Here is a 25,406-nt window from a genome sequence, read left to right as displayed (position 1 = left end):
CTCCTGCATCGTGTTCCTTTTCTTTCCCCATCCCCCACTGCCCCACACAACCCACACAGAACGATTCCTGTCATAGATTTTAAAAAGCAGGACACAGTGACAGCTATTAGGAAGGATAGCTGACAGCGCTAGGAGACAGAGCTATGAACAATTTGCTGATATTCTTCCAGAAATGTGTTGTTTGGGATGGAGTGCCATTGCTGTCTGCGACACTTACAACAAGGAATTGTCTTCCCTTTAGACCAGAGTTCTGTCTTCCTCCTTCCTATTTTCATTCAACCCGCACTCCCACCCCAGCCCACATCCCCAACAGGAGAAACAGTAAGGAAGAAAAATCTGGGAGGGTCACGGGTACCCAAGACAGAGCATCAAGCGGGTGATGTGAAAATGCTCAACATGTGAATTGAGTGTAGCTGCAAGTTAGAGGTGCGTAAGGCAGGTCCCTCAACCACATACCCAGGGACTGTGTTGGGAGCATATTGCTTTTCCTTCTTTAACCTCACGTATTAAGCACCTTTACATGCTTGGCAATGTGGTAGCTCGAAAGAATCGAACATGAGTTACGCTGATACGTGCCTGCCTTTGTGTTTGGGAGAATAAGGGGTGGTGAGGTCCCATTAACACCCAGCTACTGAAGCCCAGATGTGTAAATGGTAGGGTCAGACGGTATTGGAGGTGGTCCACCGAGTCCTCCTTCTACATTCAGTCTTAGGAAGAAATTCCTATGTAAGTTGAGACCTGAAGGATGAGTAGCTGTTAGGTGAAACTGCAGGGGGTGCTGGGGGATTGATGTGGGGCTCCCCTGGTAAATTGAAGACCCAGGGAACGACAGTGTGACCTTTCTGGGGACAAAGAATGGGCTGGAGGTACTTGGCACGACAGGAGGCATCTGTTGTACTGCCTTTTGGATGTGGGCGATCCCACCAGCGTTCAGCCTCCCATTGTGTTTCGCCGAATCTCAGCTCTTTTTAGACTCTTGTGCTCCTTACAGGTAGGATCCAGACTTTTAGCAATTTGTATGTTATCAAAGAATCCAACACAGTTTCCTTCTAAAGTGTAAGTCAAGGTATAAGTCAAATAAGCCTAAGTTAGGAAACCCTTTTTTTCTTTTTGGCATTTTGCTCTCAAGCTGCTGTGCTTATTAATCCTTCTAGGCATTTCTGTCAACAAAAGATAAGAAATTGGCATTTTCTCATTAGTCTAGTGGTTAAGTTTTTTTTTTTTTTTAAGATTTATTTATTTATTCATGAGAGAGACACAGAGAGAGAGAGGCAGAGACACAGGCAGAGGGAGAAGCAGGCTCCATGCAGGGAGCCCAAGGTGGGACTCGATCCCGGGTCTCCAGGATCACGCTCTGGGCTGAAGGCAAGTGCTAACCTGCTGAGCCACCCAGACTGCCCCTCTAGTGGTTAAGTTTTTGGTCTGCTGGCAGACTTTGACCCGACTGGAGAAGAGGGGTCTTTTTAGTCTATGTCTATTATCCATTTGGGGAGCACTGCACGATGTGGTTGGAAAAAACTGACTTTTCAGTATTCTCAGTCACTTCCTGTGGTAGATAGCATCCAAGCAGGGTGAGCAAGTTATAGATCAGGTGGTTGCCAAGCTGATCTGTTGACTTTCTCATAACGTGGCTCTTGTCTTCTGTAGTCACATTGAAAGGAGTGACCTTCCTGGCTTAGGCCCTGAGGGAGGGTTATCCAAAGTTTCCATGTTTTTGTCCAATGTTTTTTTTTAGAATTGGGCCCATAACTAAGGTTGATTGTATTCATTTGTTGCCAGCAAATAACAGTAGCTCTACTATTTCCATCTGTTATCACTGCTTTTAGACCATTCTAATTAAATCTTCCAGTCATCGGTTTTTGAATGAATGATGTTTTGTGGCATTTGGAAAATCTGTCACATAAACTTTTTGGCTGCAGCTGATACATTCGCTTTGTGCTGTTCCGTGCTAAAAAGTTGCACCTCTCAGTATTTTTAGCAGCTAAGAACAGTTTCTGGGTGTGAAAGAGGTTGGTTTGCCCCCTGGGTGGGCTTTGGGCTCCTTTGGTTTGTGATTGTTCATGGCGGGTTGGCCAAGTCTTGGCAAAGCTGCTAAGCACTCGTGTCGTTTGTTTTGCTCTTGAAGATGCAGTAAATGATAGTGCTGAGAGTTGAATGGTGCTCTAAGGTATAATTTCTAATAACTCAGAAAGTTTATTTTGGAAGGATGGAAGGGGGTCTTTCGTGTGGTTTCAATCATCATTTTAGTTTTCTTCTAGGCAATGAAATGCCTAAAATAAATCTCATTCTGGCTCCCTGTGAGAGATGTGACAGGCATAACAAAGAATGGGATTGTGAATTATTGTGACATGGAAAATTGCGACATCTGTACATTTCCAGAAAACAATATGTAGATATTAGAAACCCACAGACTTTATTCAGATCCCAACTTCTGCTTGTTTCCTGTGTTACCTTGCCAGGTTAGTTCACTTCTCTGAGACCTTCATTTACTCTCTTGTGAATACATATACTGCCTAACTCTCGGGTTGTTCTGCTGTTTAGTGAGATGTATGAAGAGTACCAGGGGGATAATAGCCATTGTGTGAATGGTAGCCAGAGTGAAAAGATGCTCTCCTTCATTAGTCATGAGGGAGATGTCAGTTAAGACCACAGTGGGATACCAGAACAGTATCAGAGGGTTGACATAAAAAAGACAGATAATAGCAACTGTTGGTGAGATGTAGAGGAACTAGACCCCTCGACGCACTGCAGGTGGGAATGTAAGATAGCTGCCTAGGAAGACAGAGTGGAGACTCCTCAAGAAGCTAAACATTGAGTCACCACCATATGCTTAGCACTTCCACCCCTGGGTACATACCCAAGAAATAAAGACATATGTTCACCGAAAGATCTGCATGCAAATATTCATAGCAGCCTTGTTCACAATAGCCCAAACAAGGAAACAGCCCAGATGAATGGATAAGCAAAATGTGGAGTATCCATTCAATGGAATAGCATTCAGCACTAACAATGAGTGAACTGCTGATACAGTCAACAGCATAGATGGACAGAATTTAGACATAAAAGGCTATAAGTCATATGATTTCATTTAATTGAACCTTGTGGAAAAGGCAAGACAAAGCTAAAGGACTGATCAGTTTGCCTGGGGCTGGGGTAGGAGCTAAAATTGACTGCAGAAGGACAAGAGAGAACATTTTGGGGTAATGGAAATGTTCTAAAATGGGATTATGGTGTTGAATGCACAAGGCATATAAAATTCTAAAAACTTGCCAAACCGTGCATTGAAAATGGGTGACTTTTATGGTTTTGATACCGTGATTTATACTAAGAAATACATATTTGGTTTTCGTCCCAGTAAAGGCATCTGTTGTTATATTAATGACTTGACTTTTGGAAAGCACCTAAGGATGGGGAGGCTGGTTGCCTGGAGAACCAACCATATGATGAGAGGGTTGGAATTTTCAGGCCTACTCCTGATTCCTTGGGAGGGGAGAGGGGCTGGAGGTTGAGTGATTTACCAGTGGTCGATGATTTAATCAATAATGCCTATGCGGTGAAGACTCCATAAAAACACAAAAGGACTGAGTTCAGGGAACTTCCAGGTTGGTGAACACATAGAGATTTAGGGAGAGTAGTGTGTTCAGAGGGTATGGAAGCTTCATGCCCCTTCCTTTTATCTTGCCCTGTGCATCTTTTCCATCTGGCTGTTCCTGAGTTATATCTTTTTATAATAAACCAGTGATCTAGTGAGTAGGATGTTTTTCTGAGTTCTGTGGGCCACTTTAGAAAATCAATGGAACCTAAGGAGGGGGTTGTGGGAACCTCTTATCCATAGCCAGTAGATCAGAAGCCCAAGTGACAACTGGTGTCTGAAGTGGGGAAGGGGCACTCTTGTAGGACTATGAGATCTACTGCAGTCTCCTGGTACATAGTGTCTGAACTGAGTTAAATTGTAGGATACCCAGCTGGTGTCACAGAGTTACTTGGTGGTGTGGGGAAAATCTGCACACACCTGGTGTCAAAAGTGTTGTCAGTATGGTTGTCCTGTGAGAGTAATGGAGAAATATAGGAGTGTAAGTTTTCCAACATAATGGTATATAAATTAAACCTTGTATTGAGCAAGAACTTGGATCACATGACTGTCCTAGAAATTATGCATTATGTTGATAATTGTTTTAAAGAATAGCGTGGTTCTCAGAACTCTTGTGTTCTAGTGACATGACTAGGAATGCCTGTGTGCCTAAGTGTTTGGAGTCTGTCAGTGGATCCCATCTTTTACACTAATTTAGGACTCATATGCCCTTTGCATCGTGGTATAATGCTTGATTACTGTTAGAAGAATTTAAGGGTGAGGTAAAGAGATTTTTGCAGAGGTAAAGAGATTTTTGCAGAGTAACCCAAAAGAAATGACACTGTCCCAAAATAACACTATAAATTTAGGCTTGTATTGTTCCATTTTTCCTATAAATACATATTTGTTTTTACATTGTTAAAAGTAAATGTATGTGATGTGTTTTAAAATGACCGCATAAAATGAACATTTTTTTCATGATGTTAGACATTTTATAAATACAGTTATCATCGCTGGCTGTATGAGAATTGTTCCAGTACACCCTTTCTAGCCTTGTGTATTATTTTTCACAAACTTTGTTCATCCGTTACTTTTTATTTAATTTGTAGTAGGATAATGTTCACTTTTGTTAACCAATTACACTTCCTCATTCTAAATGTTTCTTTATGCCTACTCTCCACTTCTTTATTGGGTGATAAGTGATCTGCATTTTAAAGTAAAATTTGACAGAAATTTAGAAACAAAATGTTCCATACAGAAGTTACATAGACAAAACTTGGAAACTTGGTTGCCAAAATGAGTAATGAAAAAAGCCCTCTCTAATGCCACCAAAACCATAATTTGTTGTCATTACTTTGGCATATGTCTTTATATATTATTTCCTTTGTACTGTGATGTATAACAACTATATGCTATCCTGGTTTTGCTATTTTATTGGCTTTATTTTTCTTAGCAAAATGCTGCCATACAATTGTATATTTTTCTAGAATCTAATGGTATATGCCAACTAGTAGATCTTTTGGATGTATTATAATTTTGTTGATCAAATCTTAAGTTAGGTGCATTTCAAAGGTTTTTTGATATATATTGAAAATTGTCTTCCTGAGACATAATATTCTCAACACTATTATGTGATAATGTCTTTTCCCTCATGCCCTCATCAACAGTTGATACTAGTATTTTTTAAACAATTTGATAGCTAAAACCATACAATTATACTTTACATTTATTTGATTACTCATGAATTTTACCTTTTGAAATAGTTTTATTGACCTTTTGTGTTTCTTTGAAGAATTGTCATATCTGTTTTTTATTTTTTTCTTGTTGGGATTTTTAAATCTTTTTCATATTGGATTATATAAGCTATTTATTGCTTAAAGATATTAACTTTACCATATTTGAATAGTTTCCTCTATTTTATGCCTTTTAATTTTGGTTATTGATTTATTTGCATTTCCTAGAGATAAGGATTTTTACCCACATGCATTAAGGACATTGACTAAGCTCCCCTGCCATTCTTCTGTTAAAAACTAAGGCAGATAAAGCTAACAGGGAAACTTTATTCAGGATAAGTTATAAGAATGCACAGATTTTTTTCCTAGGGATATGTAACTGGGCCAGATTTGTGTCTTGTAGTCTACATGCCCCCAGAATCTTTAAGATGTTAATAGTGCTACATCTCTAATGGTTATTTGCTGGCAAAGAAGAATGGCTGATTAGTTTCTTCTGTAAGACACTAGGGGATCTTTTATTTCTGTTGTTTAAAGAGTTTCTCAGCTTTCTTTCCTTTAATAAACGATGCTTGTGAGAAGCCTTATACTTATTTCTAAAAAAATCAAGGTTCCTTGGAGATAGATGTTCCTGAAAAAGAGAATGTCCATATGCCCAAGGATTAAGTAATTAGCACTTAGGAAATTGATTAAAATTCCAATACAGGAATTTTTATTCCTGTTTTACTCCAGAATGTTTACTCCTATTTATTCTTTGAAATTCAGAACCTTGATATAATTACCTGCTACTCCCTCCATAAATTCTTGCTCGGTCTTCAGGAAGGACTGGCTGCACTCTGCCTCTGTCCCTGGTCCTGAGCACCAGCCCTGCCAGCATCCAGGAGGCTGCCTCTTTGTTCAGAGTCTGAGCTGAGTCTAACTGCCCACCATAATTTGGCTGGCACTGAATGCGGCCTAGATCCTAGGGCGTGTGTGTCAAGTTCAGTTTTGATGATGTGAAAGCAGCACCGCGGCGCAGCAGGGCATCTTTCCCCTTTGACAAAGAGAGTCGTCAAACTGATCCTCCTAGGGCCTTCCCACCATTTTGAAGCAAGTTGTGGACTTACTCGTCCAGGACATACTAGTGAAATAGGTTAAAAAAAAAAAAAGAAAAGAAAAGAACCCTTGCTTTCCAGGTGTCTGTGGGATTAGTTCTGTTAGTGAAATGCTAGGTTGCCAGTTTGCTATTCATTTAAAGATCCTACTCCACCTCCCTCTGAACAGGAGGAGAAAGGGTGGAATTTTGATGAAATCCATAGTGTTTTGAATCCTTCACTCGTGTGTCCCAAAATCATAGGCAGCTTCAGTTCTCTTAGAGCTGACTGTGTGTTATGTGGTGCAACCTTCTTTTACCTTGGATTAGGAATAGGATGTGCCATTTATTAAACTCTGGCATGTGGGACCTCCTATATGTAGCACAGATAGATATAGAATAATTTATGTCAGTGTGAGGATTACTGTTGGGGATTAGCAAGGATTTGTTCTTTGGGCTTATTTAGATCCTGGCTAAATATGGATGACTATATTTAGGAGAGCTCAGCCAAATTTGTAGATATCCTAGTCCTTGAATAATAGATCACTGGGATTTTTCCCTGACTACAGACGTCTTACAAGCCTTTTCCGTCTAAATCTTAGATTACCCTCGAATGAATTGCTCTTTACAGTAGGTGTTTTCTCACAATCCTGCATATTGTGCTTTGTTAATAATTTATAAACTTCATGTTGCTGTTCTTTATGATCTCCTTGAGAAATAGATGGTCATGCTTATTATTATTACTTTCATTATACACACAGAAGGAGTATTACCTTATAAGTGCCTTGAGGACCTCCTGTTTGCCCAGAACCATAGAGCACCCTGGCTGTAGAGGGTGCCCCGTCAGAAAACAGAGAGCAGTGGACCTGATTTTTCCTAAAAAAAATATATTTTGTTTCAGTAGATGGTCAGTGCTTGAGAAAACTATGGTAGTGTCATGGTAGTAATGGTGGTAGAGTGGGTTGGCCTACTTTTAGGTTGGACATAACCCTGAAAGTGTTTTTTTTCCCCTTAGTTTATATTGTTAGAATTTTTTTTTAATTTTTATTTTTTAGAGAGGGGGCTTATTTATTTTAGGGAGGTTTTGGAAAACTAAATACTTAGAATCTTTGTCCTCAAGAGGTTTGGAACTAGTGCTTCTTCGTACATGATAGGTAATCAGAGTAAAATGGGTCTTAGAAGTCACTTGTTGCAGAGAATTAAGAAAGCTTGACTCAGGGCACACACTTAGAGATAGAATTGCTGGCTGGGTGTGAGATTCAGTGAACTGTACCCTGATCTGGCCAGACATTTGCTGCTTTCAATCTCAGTTACTTTGTAAAGCCATCTTATAAATTCAGCAGGGAAGGGAATCTGTCCTGTTTTACAAATGAGAAGGCTGAGGTCCAGACTGCTAGCACCATGGCCGATAAGTTCTCAGAATGAGAACCCAGCTTTCTAGGTTTTGATTCATTTTTCTTCTGTGAGATGGATCCATCCATTCCCCTTGCTTTGGGTGCTCTTTCCAATGGACCCTAGCACAGTGCTGTCCTCATACCACCCCTCTGCTTGCTCATGAGGTCACTTCTGAGAGCCCACCATTGTCTGGGAATGCTCTGGAAGCCCCCTCCCCTTACTCATCCCTCACAAACTCCAATTTGGACCACATGTCCAAAGCCCCAGCTCTCTGGCTCTGCCCTGATTCCTTATGCTTATGCTAGATTTGGGGATTGGAATTGCTAGGGTTTGTTGGGAGGCTTCCACTTGGCAGAACCTGGCTCTCGCCCATGGGTGGTTTGTAGCAAGGATCTTCCTTTCCATCTCCTGCCCTGTGGAACCTAATCTTCAGTCCTCCCGTCAGGCTCTTGGATTTATGTGCAAGCTGACTTTGACACCTAGGGCTCAGTGAACAGGCATTTAGTGAAGGAAAGGCTCAACAGTGAAAATTACCAGGACTTCTTAGTCCTCATTCAGTGTTTTCAGTTGATACTGAAATATGTGACACTGTGTTCTTCCTACTACCCAGCTGTGAGATGGAATAATACCCCATCTTAACTTCAGTGAAGTATAGTACGTGTTATTCAGTGTGAACATTCCTTACAAGAAAGCTGTTGTAAACGTCCAGCTACCAAAAATAATGAAGAAGTTACTTGGATATTTGCGAATTTCAAAAGCATAAACTAATTTCAAGTAATGATAAAATTAAACTGTGTTTTAGTGGTAGGCAGCTCAGTTCTAAAGGTATTTTCTGTTTCAGGAAATGTGACCATAAAATTTTCTTAAGAGAATCCTTTGTGAAGGAACAGAGGTTGATGTTTTTCAAAATAAGGTCTTACCCGAGGAGCTTAGTGGAAAATGGTAAAAGGTGATTGTTAACTATCTGTGAACAAAAGTGACGGACAAGGAGGTGCCAGTGCTTTCCGTGAATATCCTGGCAACAGTTCCAGAAATAGAGCTGTGAGGTCAGAGGGAGAATAGGATGGAGGTGGTGTCTGTGACATTTGAGGGGACTGGGAGGGGTGTGAAGAGAGAGTGTTCTCCCCACATTTCTTGAGAGGCTCTTCGAATTTCCCAGCTATCTACTCTGTTTGCTTGCTTCTGGCAAAGCCAGTGGCATGTGCATGTATAGTCTTTAGTAAGTCTTTTTGGTCTGAGAAGAGGAAATTTAAAAAAAAAATCCTTTTTAACTTAATATTTTCAACATGAAAAGCCTGATTCAAAAGTCACACTATATGAAAAAGTACACACAGAGAAATCTCTGCTCTCTCCCAGAGGGTAAACATTTTCACTAGTTTTTACTGTACCTTTCCTATGATTCTGTTTGTAAGAAATTAAACAAATGTGCAATTTTCCTTTTCCATAAAAAGTAGCATACAGACACACACTTTTGCATATTATTCTTTTGGTTAACACTGCATCTTAGAAATTATGTCATGCTGTTTCTGGAGGACGTCATTCTTGTTGGCCACGTCATGTGGATTTCCCATGGCTTATATAATCAGCCTGCTGTGAGTGGGTATTTGTGTCATTTCCAGGATTTTGCTGTTAGAAATAATGCCATGATAGATAAGCTTGTGCATATGATGTTTCATGTTTGTGGAGAGATAATCAGTGTTTTTAATTAATTTTTTAAGATTTTATTTATTTATTGATGAGAGACAGAGAGAGAGAGAGAGGCAGAGACATAGGCAGAGGGAGAAGCAGGCTCCTTGGAGGGAGCCTGATGCGGGACTTGATCCCAGGACCCTGGGATCATGACCTGAGTCAAAGGCAGATGCTCAACCACTGAGCCACCCAGGTGTTCTGATAATCAGTGGCTAAAGCGAAATAACATTGATGGTTTTCCAGATACTGCCAAATTTCCTCCCCAACGGCCATGTATGAGAGTGTCTGGGAGTTGTGCTGTCTGTAGCAATTCAGGGCTTTTATATACCCTGTTGTAGTTCTGAAGCTCATACACACTCCCATAGAGCCCATGCACACATCCGTCCGTGTACGTCACGTACCCCCACAACACGGGCAGCTGGGTGTCAAGGAGGTCACGGAAGCCTACCTTTCCCAGGGTCTGTCTCCCTGTTAGTGGCAAATCTGGAAGCAGGATCCTGTGTCTTGGTCTGGTTCCCTTTCTGCCATCCTGTAGTCGTAGGACAGTTTGGGGAGAGTCGAGTGTCAAGTTCTAAGAAAGTGTGCCCGTCTCCAGTAGAAACATATCTAATATGCCACCTGGAAGAACGACCTGGTTTCTCAGCTTATAATAGGGGACTCTAGCGAACTGAATTGTAATTTAGGGCAGAGACCTGAAATTGCTCTTCCTTGCCAAAATAAATTGATTTCTTCAGCTGTCTGAACTTCATTTCTTGAACGGGGCAGGCACTAACGTAGTCTAAATTAAACTCATTTTCCATTAATAAAACTGTGTCAATTCAGGCCACCTGAGTCTGCTTCTGAGTGTCTAAAGCACATTAAAAACAAACAAACAGTGTTTCACACTCTTTTCATAACCCATCTGATTTAGCTAGTAACACATGGTATCTGCATTCACCTTTCCCTTGGCACTCTGCTCTAAGTTGGCGTCTGCTTCTGAAACTTCCTTATAGCCGTTGGGAAGACTGTTGCAGGAGGGTATTGCCATACACCTGCTAGGGCTGGGAAAGGCAGAGGAAGGATGCCCGGGTCTGGGGGTCGGGTGGCGGTGGGGGATTGGTGAGACACTTAGCCCCTGCCTTGCCCAAAGAAAGCTTTGTTTGCTTTCCTTTCCTTTCCTTTCCTTTCCTTTCCTTTCCTTTCCTTTCCTTTCCTTTCCTTTCCTTTCCTTTCCTTTCCTTTCCTTTCCTTCTTTTCTTTTCTTTTCTTTCTTTCTTTTTTTTTTTGAAAGCTTTGTTTTCACTATGCCTTTCTCTGTTTTCCTGCTGGTTGCTTTGCAAAGCACTGTAATACTTCGAAAGTATTGTTTGTACATAGGGTCCAGTGAACTGGATCACAAGTGTAGGAAATTGTGAATTTAAAAAAATGATAGCACAAGCTAAAGAATTTTAGAAAAATCTTGTTCAGGTGCATAGAGTGTTTCTGCTTGGAGCAGAAACCCAGAGACCAGGGCACTTAGTCTCAGCTGTTGATGTGGGAGGTAGTTAGTGCCCCAGGGTCTCATTACACTTGTTCTACCCTCCAGGATGTCAAGTGTCAGACTTCCTCGGGAAGCTCTGGGGAGGCTTCTGTTGTCTTTCCTTGCCTGCTTCCTCCCTATTTCTCCTACCCGGGAATGAGGGCATTGATGCTGGCCAGTGAAACCTGATTTACAAAGTCGGGCAGATGCAGATCCCCACTGGGTGACCGGATTTGAATATGGACTTTGGAATATTCTGAAATATAAAGATCTGGAAATATTAAAACTGGGAGAGGGGAATAGCTTTCAAAAATGGAAGGTGGAAAATGGAGATATTTGTAGTATTTTATTTTTAGTGTATTTTCGATATTTGAAGTATGGTACCATATGAGTTTTTAAAAATGGATTGTCTTTGGTTTACCTTTTTAATGAATTGGTCATGCCCATGTATTTAGGGATATAAAAGGCTAGAAAAATGATCAGGAAGTAGATGTTTTCCTATGTTTTCTTCCCTTTTCCTATGTTTTCTGATGGCAGAAAGGGAACCAGACCAAGACACAGGATCCTGCTTCCAGATTTTAAAAAATTAAAGAAATTAACAGGTCATCGTGGGGGTGGATCTCCCTCTGATTCTTTGTCTCTCCTAACCCTCTGCTTTTCACACTTCAAGGTCTATCAACCTACCCATCTTTGTGCCTTTTTGTCAGATGTTCTTAACAATATGACTTTCCATTGACAAAGTTTTTATTTCTTCTATTTTCAGTGCACAGAGGCCAAAAAACATTGCTGGTATTTTGAAGGACTCTATCCAACATATTATATGTAAGTATTTGCATTTTTCTATTGGTTTGATTTGTGGTCACATATTTCTCTGGGAATCATTTCTTTCAGAGGCAATAGGACTTTTTTAGGATGGGGAAAACTCAGTCCAGGGAGGCCTTCACCCTTGGTTTCACCGGCCTCTGCTCATGAACGTGCAGGTGACCTCTCTAAGGACACAGCCTGTGCGGACCACCTCCTTTGAGGACAGCATGAAATACCAGGTGCTTTGTTCTGGGATACATATCCACTCATCCATAATTGGTCAAAAGGAGCAAGATGTCTTAGGAGGGCCAGGGTGATGTTGGTTTATACACATTTTCCTAGGCAAAGGGAGAAAATGTAGTAAGAGTAGGATTTTGAACTTGAGCAGGATAGGAAAAAACCCTTACATCAGTTGCTATGAGTGTATGTGTGTGTGTGTGTGTGTGTGTGTTGACAGCCGTCAAAAAGATCACCTGGGCCTGGGACCCTCCCTAGACAGGGGACAGTCAGCCTTTCATGGCCCTCGGCTTAGAGCAGGTTATGCTTCTTCCGGTGCCCTGGGTGCCTGCTGGTGTTACTCTGATTAAAGCATTATTGTATTTTACTCCTGTCGTTTTCTGTTTTTTGTTTTTTTTTTTTAATGTCTGCTGAGTTAGCCCCTGGCTATGCTGAACACCTGCCTAAGTAGTCAGATTAACTCTCCGGGTTATCAGTTATTCTTTTTATTGTGTTTTGAAGTTCTGTAGGCTTTGAGAGGAATGCCCCACACCAATTTTTTCTAGAAAGTATTATTTTTGACAGTACATTCTGTAAAACATGAGATCATTCAGTAATGTATATAATTGCATTATGGCAGAAACACTGTATATTTTAACTATAGGGAGATTGGACAGGAGATACATAATAGTAGCAAGGAATGTTATTTCTTAATTGGCCAACATGTACATTTTTATTTCCTGCCGTTCTTGGAGAATTTCTTTTTCTTTTTTTTTCTAGATTTTATTTATTTACTCGTGAGAGACACAGAGAGAGAGGCAGAGACATAGGCAGAGAGAGAAGCCGGCTCCTCATAGGGAGCCCAATGTGGGACTTGACCCCCTGACCGGTTTCCTGTCCTGAGCCAAAGGCAGATGCTCAACTGCTGAGTCATCCAGGCATTCCTTTTTCTTTATTTTTTTTTAAAGATTTTTATTTATTTATTTATGAGAGACACACAGAGAGAGGCAGAGACACAGGCAGAGGGAGAAGCAGGCTCCATGCGGGGAGCCTGATGTGAGACTCAATTCCGGGACTCTGGGATCATGCCCTGAGCTAAAGGCAGACACTCCATCGCTGAGCCACCGAGATGTCCCTCTTGAGGAATTTCTGATCTGAAAGAGACCAGAATAGGAGGAGGGTGGTCACCTGCCTGTGAATGGGGACACGCTGACAAGTTGGGGTTCCCAGTGCCCCACAGTGCAGAGTTCTGGCTGAAGGCCTCTGCAGCTGCAAAAAGACAAAACCCACTTGGAAAAGTTGGTTAAGCAGTTAACCAACTGAGCCACCCAGGCGCCCCTGAAAATAGATCTTTCTCAAGTTGTTTTGTAGATCAGCTGATGAGCCATTTCCTGTTTTTAAAAAATATTTATTTATTTTAGAGAGAGAGCAGGTGCATGCATGCATGCAGGTGAGCGTGTGAGCAGGAGGTGGGGCAGGGGAAGAGGGAGAGAGAATCCCAAGCAGATTCTCTGCTGAGCCTGAAGGCCCAAGTCGGGTTCAGTCTCACAACCCTAAGATTGTGACCTGAGCCAAAGTCAAGAGTTGGTCTCCTAACCCACTGAGCCACCACCCGGTTGCTCCTATTTCCTGGTTTTTTTTAAGGTTGGGAGTTGGAAGTCATTGCCATTCTTGTGTTTACTTGTTTGTTTAATCCTTTATTCAGTTACTTATTCCCTGTATTTGGAAAGGGGTTTTTGTATGACAGAGAGCAGAGACAAGCCCTGTTCTTTAGTGTGGTTGGTCTGCTGGTTTGGATTCCTCTCAGCTCTCTTTACCAGTGGTGAGGAGGGTTCTAAAAATTAGAAAGTATGTACATATGTATTTTTAATTTTACTTGTTTGTTCATGAGAGGCAGAGAGAAAGAGAGAGAGGCAGAGACACAGGCAGAGAGAGAAGCAGGCTCCATGCAGGGAGCCCGATGTGGGACTCGATCCCGGGTCTCCAGGATCATGCCCTGGGCCAAAGGCAGGGGCTAAACCGCTGAGCCACCCAGGGATCCCCTAAAAATTAGAAAGTAAAATCACTCTATTATTAGGGAGCTGAAGCTAATATAAAAAGTGATAATAGTAATATTGAGAATTTTACTATAGCCTAGGCATTGTCCTATACCCCTTACATGAATTAATGCCATTTAACTCCACAGCCACTTGAAAACCCGAGCCATACACACTAGTCTTCGTGGTCTGACCTCTGGTCTCTCTGTCCCCTTCACCTGAGTTAATGCTCTTCTGAACCATTGCACATTCTTTCTGTTTTACCCAGCTTTCTTGAGATCTAATTGATGTATAACATTGTGTAAATTTAAAGTGTTGATCTGAGATATATTATAAACTACCACCATAAGCTTTAGCTGACACCTCCATTGGATCCCATAATTTCTGCTGCTTCTTTTGTGGTGAGAACACTTAGATTTACCGTCTTAGCAACTTGAAAGTATATAATGCAGTACTGTTAGCTATAAAAACCAGGCTATACTTCACATCTCCAGAACTTACTCATCTTACTACTGGGAATTTTTGCTCTTTGACCCATGTCTCCTCAGGCTCTGGCAGCCACTATTTTACTGTCTCTGACTTTGGCTTTCTTGGATTCCACACGTAAGAGAGAGTGTACAGTGTTGTCTTCCTCCGACTTATTTCACTTACCATAATGCCCGCAAGGTACATCTGTGTTGTTGCAAATGCAAGAACTTCCCTCTTTCTTGTGGGTAAATAATATTTCATTTTGTGTGTACATCTTATTTAGGTTGCTTCCGTATAATAGCTATTGTGGATGCTGCTGCAGTGAACACAGGAGTGCAGGTATCTCTTCAAGATCCTATTTTCCTTTCCTTTCCATGTTTACCTAAAGGTGGGATTGCTAGATCATATATTGTGATTTTATTTTTAACTTTTTGAGGACTCTTCTTTTTTTTTAAGATTTTATTTATTCATGAGAGACACAGGGAGAGAGAGGCAGAGACACAGGCAGAGGGAGAAGCAGGATCCATGCAGGGAGCCTAATGCGGGACTGGATCCTAGACCCCGGGATCACGCCCTGAGCCAAAGGCAGCCACTCAACTGCTGAGCCCCCCAGGCGTCCCTTGAGGACTCTGCTTACTGCTTTCCAGAGTGGCTGACACAGTTTACAATTCCAGCAGTGCATGGGGTTCCCCTGTCTCTATATCTGGACACTTGTTATCTCTTATCTTTTTGATGATCGCCACTTTAAGAGGTGTGAAGTGATACCCCTGTGTGGTCTTGATTTGCATTTCCTTCATAATGAGGAACCTTGAGCACCCGGTGAGGGCCTCTATCCCAGGACCCCAGGATCACGACTTGAGTCAAAGGCAGACGCTCAACCACAGAGCCCCCCAGGCATCCCTAGTAGCTTTTTAGTTTAATGTAGTGTAGCCCTTTCTATTGATGTTTGTGCTTTTGCTATCAGATCCAAAAACTGGTTGCCAGGACAGATATTGAGGAGCTTCTTCCCTATATTTTCTTCTATGATTTTTAGTTTATGAGGTGTTACAAGTCCTTGATCCATTCCAAGTTAATTTTTGTGAGTGATGTGTGATAGAGGCCCAATTTTATTTTTTTTATTTTATTTTATTTTTTATTTATGATAGTCACAGAGAGAGAGAGAGGCAGAGACACAGGCAGAGGGAGAAGCAGGCTCCATGCACCGGGAGCCCGATGTGGGATTCGATCCCGGGTCTCCAGGATCGCGCCCTGGGCCAAAGGCAGGCGCCAAACTGCTGCGCCACCCAGGGATCCCGAGGCCCAATTTTATTATCCTGCATGCATTTCTTCAGCTTTCCCAGCACCATTTGTTGAAGCGACCATTCTTTCCTCACAGAGTCTTGGCTCCCTTTTCAAGTATTAATTGACTATATATGGGAGGGGTTATGTCTGGGCTCTCTGTTCTGTTCTTTTGGTCACTGTGTCTTTTTATGCTAGTATCAACTGTTTTCATTACTGTAGCTTTATGGTACACTTGAAATCAGGAAGTGTGGTACATCCAGCTTTGTTCTTTCTCAGGATTGCTTTGGCTATTCCTGGTCTCTTGTTTCATGCAAATTTTAGGACTTTTTTTTTTTCTATTTCTGTGAAAAATGCCATTGGAATTTTGATAGAGATTGCATTAAATATATAGATGGCTTTTTAAAAGATTTTATTTATTTATTAGAGAGAGAGGGGGAAGAGCAGAGGGAGAGGGATGACGTGGGGCTCGATCCCAGGACCACAGGATCATGACCTGAGCTGAAGGCAGATGCTCAACTGACTGAGCCACCCAGGGGCCCCTCTGGCTCCCTTTCCTTAATCATAGACTTGAAGTGCTCTAGGATCCAGAAGATCAGGGTTCAAATATTTGCTCTATGACTTTCTTTTTAATTGAGGTGAAAGTCACATAACAAAATTCACCATTTTGAAGTGAATATTTCAGCGTCATATAGTATATTCACTAAGCATCATGAAGTCACTATCTAGTTCCACATGTCTGCTCCACCCCATCCTTTCTTTACTAGCCTTTGACCTTCTCACTTAGCTTCTTCATGAAATGTGAACGTGAATGTTGACCTGGTTGGTAATATGGGGCCTGTGTGTGGTCAGCCCTGAAATCAGACGTAAATACATACACGTACCCAAGGCCAGCTTGCATCTCCTCTGTGTGTACACAGGGTTGCTCCTTCTACAAACTGATCTTGCCCTTTGACTGTACGTGCAAGGTGTTTCGTACGTGAAGGCTCTCTTCCCTGCTTTCCAGCACATTGGGGAAATGAAGAGGAGTGAGGAGAAGTGGCTTTGATAGAGTCTCCTTCACCCAAGCTCATGCTGCTCAAGGACAGATATGCTGCAGGCCAAATGGTAGCACAGAAAGATCACAAACCCAGCCAGAAGCACTTGGGTCTGCAGAAGACGTGAGGAGCAGCTCCGTTGTTCCCTATTCACCTCTTTGAAACCCTGTCGTGATTTCTGTCAAGGTGGCACAGATGGTGGTGCAGGAACAGGTGACTTGTATCCAGCTTGAGTCACCCTCACTGGGAGCCTGGAGGTCGAGATCTAGCTTCCAGGCTAGAGCCGTAGGGTCTCTACACTGGAGGACCAGACTGGCCTCACCACTCATGTTCACTGCGCAGGGTACCTCTCGGGGGAGGGGGTGCTGTGCTTCACTCATTCAGTCCACAGACACTTGTAGAGCGTCTGCCGACGTGTCTGTTGCTGGGAGACGGTGGCGCAAGACATGGAAGGTGCTTATGCTCCGGGGAGCTGCAGTATAATAATGTGTGACTGAGCAGTTATTTTTGAAGCACCTTTGACATGAAACGTAAAACCCATGAGTTATAACAGATCTCACTTCAAAAATACATTTCTGGTTCATTCTGCCTTTCATTTCTTCTGGGTAAAGTGCTTTATATGAAATTCTCCAAAAAGGTAATTCCTTAAAGATGTGTTTACCTGAGATGGTGTCCTCTTAATTCTGTGACAGGATTTTTTTCCCCTGCAGGAAACATATTCCAAATGATACCTCTGTTCTGTGCCTATAACTTACCATGGAAAGAATGCATTAGGGAGAGGACATCTAGTTTGCAAACTTGTTTTACAGACTTAACTCTTCTATTTGAAATCTAATTTCATTTGTCTCAGCTGAAGTCCCATATGGTATTCCTACTTCTCCTGCTTCCCTTCATGTTCCTGGATTTTATTCCAGCATTAAAGTTACCAAGCTATAAGAGGCTAATTTTTAAAGATAATTAGGTTTCCATTGTAGCTACCTAGATATACAAGATTACCATCATCTGTTTGGATTTCTTCACGCTAAATTATCTTTCTCCCTTCAATTTTTTAAAAACTTCTTTTCATTTTTTTTAACCTCTGTTGAGCTGGAAGCCTGCATACAATGTATGTACAAACAAAATATTCTCCTTATTTTTGAAGAAAAAAAATCCCTTTGAAATCCAAACAGAAGAACAACATGTTTCAAATGTTTTTTTTTTTTTTCTTTTCCCCTACCCTTCACTCTACTACCTTTCTTTCTTATCTACAGGCTGCCCTTTCAAAAGCCTTTAATTAAAACGTGCCTTTTTTGTACGTTGGTTCAGAGCTTCCTAGTATCTCCTCCTAGCAACAGTATGATTTAAAAATAGCTGGATGGTCATGTGGCCTCACCAAATGTAGTTCCTTCACTTTCATTCTCTGCTTGAATTGTTCTTCTATCAAGGACTTGCTCACTCAGCCCCCTCTGTCTACACAGCTTAGAACACCATGTGAGCAGGAGGCACTAGATAAGAAGATAAGAGAAAGACCTTGCCAAGGAGCACATCCTGGGACACTGGCAGGCACAGGGCCAAACGGATCTGAAGGAGTGCTCTTTCCTCCTTCTTTGTTTAGAGTCCAGAAAGTACTGCAATCAAAGGTGGCATTTGTCTAAATGCAGCCTCACATCCTGGTGCTCACTTTGATGTTCAGGTAGCTGCAGGAAGCACTGAGGCCCTTGTGCCTTGTCAGGTGACTGGGAGCTGCTGTCCTGTCACAGTGCACCCATTACTCCTGCGTGTGCAGAGGGCAGCCATGCAGCACAGGAGAGGTAGTTTTGGGCTCGCCTGCTCTCACCTGCTGAGCAACTCGGCAGATCACTTGGCTTGCAGGCCTTCGTTCTCCTGCTAGGAAGTAGGTGTGGTAATGTGGTAACTACTATATTCGGTTGTGGTGAGGGTGGATACTCCTGTGCATGGTCACAATGAACGTATCATCACTAATACGTAGTTGCATTATAGAAGGACACAGGTCAGGGTCCTGTGTCCATAGATGACCAGTTGGCATCCCTGACTTCACATACAGGGATTGCCACCTGCCCCCCCCCCGCCCCACCCCCCGCAGAGGGACAGGAGGACTGGATGAGTTTGGCTCACTGCGGGGCATGCCCTTGGTGATTCTCAGAAGGGCCCTTCTCAGCCTGGCTCCGGAATCCAGAGGTTGGCATGGGTTGCCCTTGGTGCCTGAGTGGATGGTGCGATGGCCACAACTGACCCCTTTGTGGGTGAGGGGGGATGGGGGCCCGCAGATCAGGAGCAGCGTCTCTCCTCTCTAGAAGAAATGTCACCCTTTCTGCTGAGATTTGCAGCCTGAGGCTTGTCCCAGAGCCTCTCTTGCCCACAGCCACCATCTATGGATGGACCTATGTCTTCAAGAGCAGAGGTGGGAGATGGCTTGGGAGGCAGAAGCAAATGGAACATGTTCCAGGGCTGAGTCTGTGATGGACACATGGATGGAGTTTCCAAGTGTGAGGCCAGGGACCTTAGGGCCTTCTCCAAAGTTGACAGTGGTAGAAGAACCTCACATGGAGGGCTGGCAGGATCTCAGAGCATTGGCTCACTCTGCAGTGGTCCCCAAGATCCACCCATGCTTCCACGTCTCCCTCAGACCAAGGCAGAGCAGAGGATTCCTTCAGTTTTCCAGACTGCAGCTGAGATAGGGCCCTCCACAATTCAGGGAAATTATGAGGGAATTGCTTATAATACAAGACCTAAAATGACAACAGCTGACTTGCATTCTGTGCAGGCCCTTTCTAAGCTTGTTATATGGTCTCCTCCAGAAAGCTCTTAATAGTGGCCTCTCTTCCTTTATCTGTTTCAGCTGAGGTGCATGTATCCTGATTCCCTTCATGTTCCTGAATTTTATTCCAGCATTAAAGTTACCAAGCTAGGGATCCCTGTGTGGCTCAGCGGTTTAGCACCTGCCTTCCATCCGGGGCATGATCCTGGGGTCTCAGGATCGAGTCCTGCATCAGGCTCCCTGTGTGGAGCCTGCTTCTGCCTGTGTCTCTGCCTCTCTCTCTCTCTCTGTGTCTTTCGTGAATAAATAATTAAAATCTTAAAAAAAAAAAAGTTACCAAGCTAATAGAGGCTAATTTTTAAAGATAATTAGGTTTCCATTGTAGCTACCTAGATGTACAAAATTACCATCACCTGTGTGGATTTCTTCATGCTAAATTATCTTTGGTACCATGTTCCACCAACAGACTTATTTCCTGTTGCCAAAGTAAAACAGCCATTGTCTCCTTCCTAGACTAGGAGTCCATTGAGGACACGAGTTCTGTCTTGCTTTCTTCTCTCTTTGCTAACACAGGGCCTGAGAGAAAGCATTTGGTGCACATTTAGTAACTGAAACAAATGGTGGCCTCACCCCTGGGGAAGGCAAGAGTGAGTCACCGTTGATCCTTAGTGATGGAAGATGTTTTAGGGACTGGAAGTCAAGACCTTCTCTATTCCTACTCTGCCATTAGGTTGACATATGATCATGGGGAAATCTGACATTTCTGGGCCTCAGTTTCCTATGCTGAGTACTCCAAGGTCTCATCATGCTTATTCTGTGACATCCTCCAGCTGTCTGCAAAATACTATCGAGCATAGGGAATAAAAGATGAATGACCAAGTAGGCCGATGAATTGTAGCAGAAACAAGCATGCAGATGTGGGGTGGATTTTAGCTCATTAAGGGTCTACCCATCTTGCCAAATACAAAGCAACCACCTAATATTTTCTTTCAAAGGAATGAGTCATCTCTCTTCTGTAGGTCTTAGCATTGACACAACAGTAGGAGAAAGATGTTAATCGCACAGTCAGCCAGTGGGATGGATCTAGGAGCCTGTGACCACTCAGTGTTTCAGATTTTGAGGTCCCTAAGACATCTGGCTAGGTGCTGAGCTGAAGCTTTGTGGAAGTCAGGTACATGGATGTTAATTCAGACAGTGTCTTTTTTCATGTGATTTTAAACAAGCCAGAGAAAGCTTGTGATGTAGATGTGCATATTTCCTGTTCCTTATGAGAAAAAATGAATCTAGTCATTTTGTTCCAGGAAGTTGAGGGTAGGTTAGTAGTGAGTCGGGTCTTCTTAACTAGACACCAATGATTTTGAAGTGAGATAAACTACTGGCTCTCTGGAGAGTTGGCCAGTGGGAAAGGTTTAACCCCAAAGGTCATCCTTGATTTATCTATATTTTCTTAGAATACTCAGAAAACCTTAAAACCATTCTTACCTAGTTTTACAAATGAAATAACTGGCAACAGGTGAGGTTAAGCCATTTACCTGGGCCTGTAGCTTCTTTGATGGTCTTTTGCATAACGGGTCATATCTGTGTCTGCCACATGACTAGAACAGAGGTGCAGAGGATTTGAATTCTAGATGTTCCATCTACTCACTTATTTTAGCTTTGGCTTTAGATCTAAGTACCATTGAAGGAGAGAATGTGGGGAAATCTCTCGGAAGTCAACCCCCCTGAGACTCAAGGGAATCCACACCATGCCCAGCTCAAAGAAGACAATGGAAGGGAACACATGGATGGAAAGTGTTTTGGTCAAATACAAAAGGAAGATGGGATACATGAAATATAATGAATGATTACATCACCAGGGCCGTATGTTAACCTCTCTAATATTTATTGAGTACCTGGGAAGGGACCATGGGAAGCAAAGATGAGGGAGCCAGGACCTGCCATCCAGGAAGGAGTTCATGGTCCATGGCTTATCTGGCAGCAACATGTGCCAAGCTCTGGGGTAGAGGCCATTCTTTCCAGTACTGCCCTTTCCTTGCTATTGGTTTTGACCAGGCCGTCTTCAGGCCCTACTCCCATTGGAGTGTTGAAGCTTCTTTTAAAGCAGTCACATTAACCTGGTTTATTGCATCTCTTTAGGTTCATTTTTCTGTTGTGAATAATTGTGCAAGTGGATGAAGTATTACTTGCAGATGTCAGATCAGCATCCCAGAAAGAGGCCTTGCAGAGCCTGGGCCATCTTACCTGCCTGCCAGAGTTGGAGGTGCCAAGATTAGTTCCGGGGGGGCACTGAGACACAAGGCCACTTCTGATGATTAGGAGGTGCTGGTGTGCACCGTCCCTCCCTTTTCTGTTGTCAGACCCTAAGCCTATTGGAGAGTTTCCATCTCTGCCAGGTCAGCTGGACTCCATGTGCCCCGCTGTCCTCCCAGAAGCACTGGGAGTTTCAGGGATGTGCAGAGTGGAAAGGAATGGTGGGGATAGGGAGCAGGTGTGCTTCCCTCACTGTGCTTCATCTGCATGGCCCTTGACCTAACCCTTTAGTTGTGCCATGATGAGGCAGCTGAGCATAGCCTTTGCATAGCAGCCTTGGGAGGGGTGTGTCCGGTCTAGTCTGGGGACAGATATTCTAAGGAACAATTTTTCTCCTTTCTCTGTTCTTATTGTTGGGCTTATCATGGAAGAATCTTGGTATAAGATAGAGGTATTTTCTTGCCCTCAGAGCAGGGAGAAATACTTCCCTGGTTACCCAGCCTTAAGATCTCTAGACTCCTGCTGTGATCTGAATGTTTCTGTCCCTCCCCCCAAATTCCTATGTTGAATCCTAACCCTCCGAGGTGTTGGTATTAGGAAGTGAGGACTTTGGAAAGTGGTTAGGTCATGAGAGCTGAGCCTTTGTGAATGCTTTTATAAGGCTCTAAAGAGAACCCTTGCTCCTTCCACCATGTGAGGGAGGACACAGGAAGAAAGTACCAGTTATGAATCAGAAAGAGGGCCCTCATGAGAACATGATCATTATCATTGATCTTGGACTTCCCAGTCTCCAAAGCTGTGAGAAATAAATTTATGTTGTTTATTACCCACCCAGTCCATGGTATTTAGTTATAGCAACCCGAATGACCTAGGACAACCCTCTGTAAAACATATTGGTATTTTGATAGGAATTACATTGAATTTGTAGATTGCTTTGTGTAGTATGGACATTCTTACACTATTCTTCCAATTCATGAGTATTATATGTACTTTTCATTTTTTTTGTGTGTTGTCTTTATTTCATCAGTGTTTTATAGTTTTCAGAGTAGAGGTCTTTCACTTTCTTTGTTAAGTTTATTCCTAAATATTTTATTCTTTTTGGTGCAATTGTAAATGGAATTTTTTCTTCATTTCTCTTTCTGCTACTTCATTATTAGCATACAGAAATGCAACATATCTGTGTATTAATTTTGTATCCTTCACCTTTAATGAATTTATTACTTCTAATAGTTTTTTTCTTTGTAGAGTCATTAAGGTTTTCTATATATAACTTCTTTACTTATTCCTTACCAATTTGGAATATCTTTTTTTTTTTTTTTCCTGTCTGATTGCTGTGGCTAGGACTTTCAGTACTATGTTGAATAAAAGTGGTAAGAGTGGACATCTTCTTGCTCATCTTAGAGGAAAGGCTCTCAGTTTTTCACCATGGAGTATGATGTTAGCTGCAGATTTTTCATATATGGCCTTTATTGTGTTGAGATAGGTTTCCTCTAAATCCACTTTGTTGAGAGTTTTTATCATGAACAGATCTTGAATTTTGTCAAATGCTTTTTTCTACATGTATTGAGATGATTGTGTGGTTTTTATCCTTTATTTTGTTAATGTGGTACATCACATAGATTCATGTGTGAATGTTGAGTCACCCTAGCATCCCTGGAATAAATCCCACTTGATCATGGTCAGTGAGCCTTTTAATGTATTCTTGAGTGTGGTTTGCTAATATTTTGTTGAGAGTTTTTACATCTATGTTCATCAGAAATATTGGCATGTAGTTTTCTTATTTTACAGTGCCCTTGTCTGATTTTGGCTGACCTCGTAGAATATATTTGGAAGTTTTCCTTCCTCCTATTTTTTTGGACTAGTTTGAGGAGAATAAAATGTTTCATGGACTTTACCTGTGAATCCATCTAGCACTGAATTTTTATTCGTAAGTTTTTGATTATTGATTCAATTTCATTACCAGAATTGGTCTGTTCAGATTTTCTATTTCTTTGTAATTTCAGTTATGGAAGATTGTATGTTTCTAGGAATTTATCCATATCTTCTAGGTTGTCCAGTTTGTTAGCATATAATTTTTCATAGTAGTCTTTAATAAACCTTTGCATTTCTGTGATGTCAGTTGTTACTTCTCTTTTCTTTCTGATTTTATTACTTTTTTTTCTCGATGGGTCTTGCTAAAGGTTTGTTGATTTTATCTTTTCTAAGAACCAGTTTTTTGTTTTATTGATCTTTTCCTTCTTTTTAATTTCTAGTTTATTTATTTATACTCTGATCTTTATTATTTCCTCCTCTTATTGATTTGGGGCTTTATTCATTTTTTTTTCCTACTGTCTTTAGATGTAAAGTTAGATTGTTTGAGATTTTCCTTATGTCTTGAAGGAGACCTGTATCACTATAAATTCCTCTCCTAGAACTGCCTTCACTGCATCCCAAAGACTGTGGACCATTGTGTTTTCTTTTTTATTTGTCTCCATGTATTTTTTCTTTCCTCTTTGATTTCTTCATTGACCCCTTAGCTTTTTATTCTCCACATATTTATGCTTTTTCCATTATTTTTTCTTGTAATTGATTTCTATTTCATACTGCTGTGGTCAAAAGAAATGCACCATATGATTTCAGTATTCTTCAATTTATGGAGATTTGTGGCCTAACATGTGAGCTATCCTAGAGAATGTTCCATGTAAATAAACTTTTAAATAATTCATCAGGTAGCAAAAATGGACTTGAATAGACATAAGGCTATTCTTTTTAATATTCCATTAATATGATATATTAAAAGATAAACTGAGGCACATTAGAATTCTTAAGAGTTTATTTGAGTAAACATTGATTCAAATTGGGCAGTCTCAAAGTAGTTAGGAGCACTCCACCAACAGGAGGTTGGGGCAAGGATTTTATAGAGAAGCCAAGCAACGAAATTATTTAATTGGCTGTGATTTAAGTGGTTGCACAAACAGCTGACTGTTTGTGATTGTTCTTAACCTTCAGGCATTTATAGGAATCGACTCTGGCTTACATAGGCCCTAATTCCACCTCAGTCTAATGGCCTCCTTATTTGATTATTTTAACAGATGTCTTATATATTTCAATACAGGTTCTGCTTGGTTGCATTATATAATACATGGTATTGCCTATCTTATCATCCATGAATCCAAATGAGTTCTCCATATATCTGGAGATATATATATATATTCTCCATATATCTTGTCCCAGGAGTTTGGAGAAAGTATTTTAGTATGCCCCACTACCCAATAAACATCTTTTTACATATTGAATCTTAATGTGGTAGAACTTATTTTTATCATGGGATAATTTTGCAAAAATAGAATTGTGTTAGCAAAGGCTATGCTTATTTTATATTTTAATAAACATTGCCAGACTAGTATCCCAAAAGTTGTCATGATATAATCAGCCAAGCATATAGAAGAGTTAAGTATTTCCAACTATCCTAGCTAGCACTGGGTGTAATATTGTAATCAAAGTATCCTTTGTAGTCTGAGTTCATTTTACTTACTGTGCTGTTCCATCTAGGGAGTCTCCTGTCTATTGTATTGTTAGTTCTGCCTAAGGCAAAACACTTACGATGTACCAGGAACCATGGCAC

The 25,406-nt window shown here is 41.6% G+C and overlaps 1 protein-coding gene across 1 annotated transcript in view; it reads left to right on the top strand.

Moving 5' to 3' along the window:
* The window catches only part of VOPP1 (VOPP1 WW domain binding protein), a 97,072-nt gene that overhangs the window by 37,497 nt on the left and 34,169 nt on the right, over positions 1–25,406 (top strand). Inside the window, exon 2 of the mRNA XM_041722181.1 lies at positions 11,719–11,777. Coding sequence (XP_041578115.1) covers positions 11,719–11,777 — 59 coding nt within the window. The remainder of the gene's footprint in view (positions 1–11,718; positions 11,778–25,406) is intronic.

This window comes from Vulpes lagopus, chromosome 11 (assembly GCF_018345385.1).
Source record: "Vulpes lagopus strain Blue_001 chromosome 11, ASM1834538v1, whole genome shotgun sequence".
NCBI lineage: Eukaryota > Metazoa > Chordata > Mammalia > Carnivora > Canidae > Vulpes > Vulpes lagopus.
This window is presented reverse-complemented; position numbering and strand designations above follow the sequence as displayed.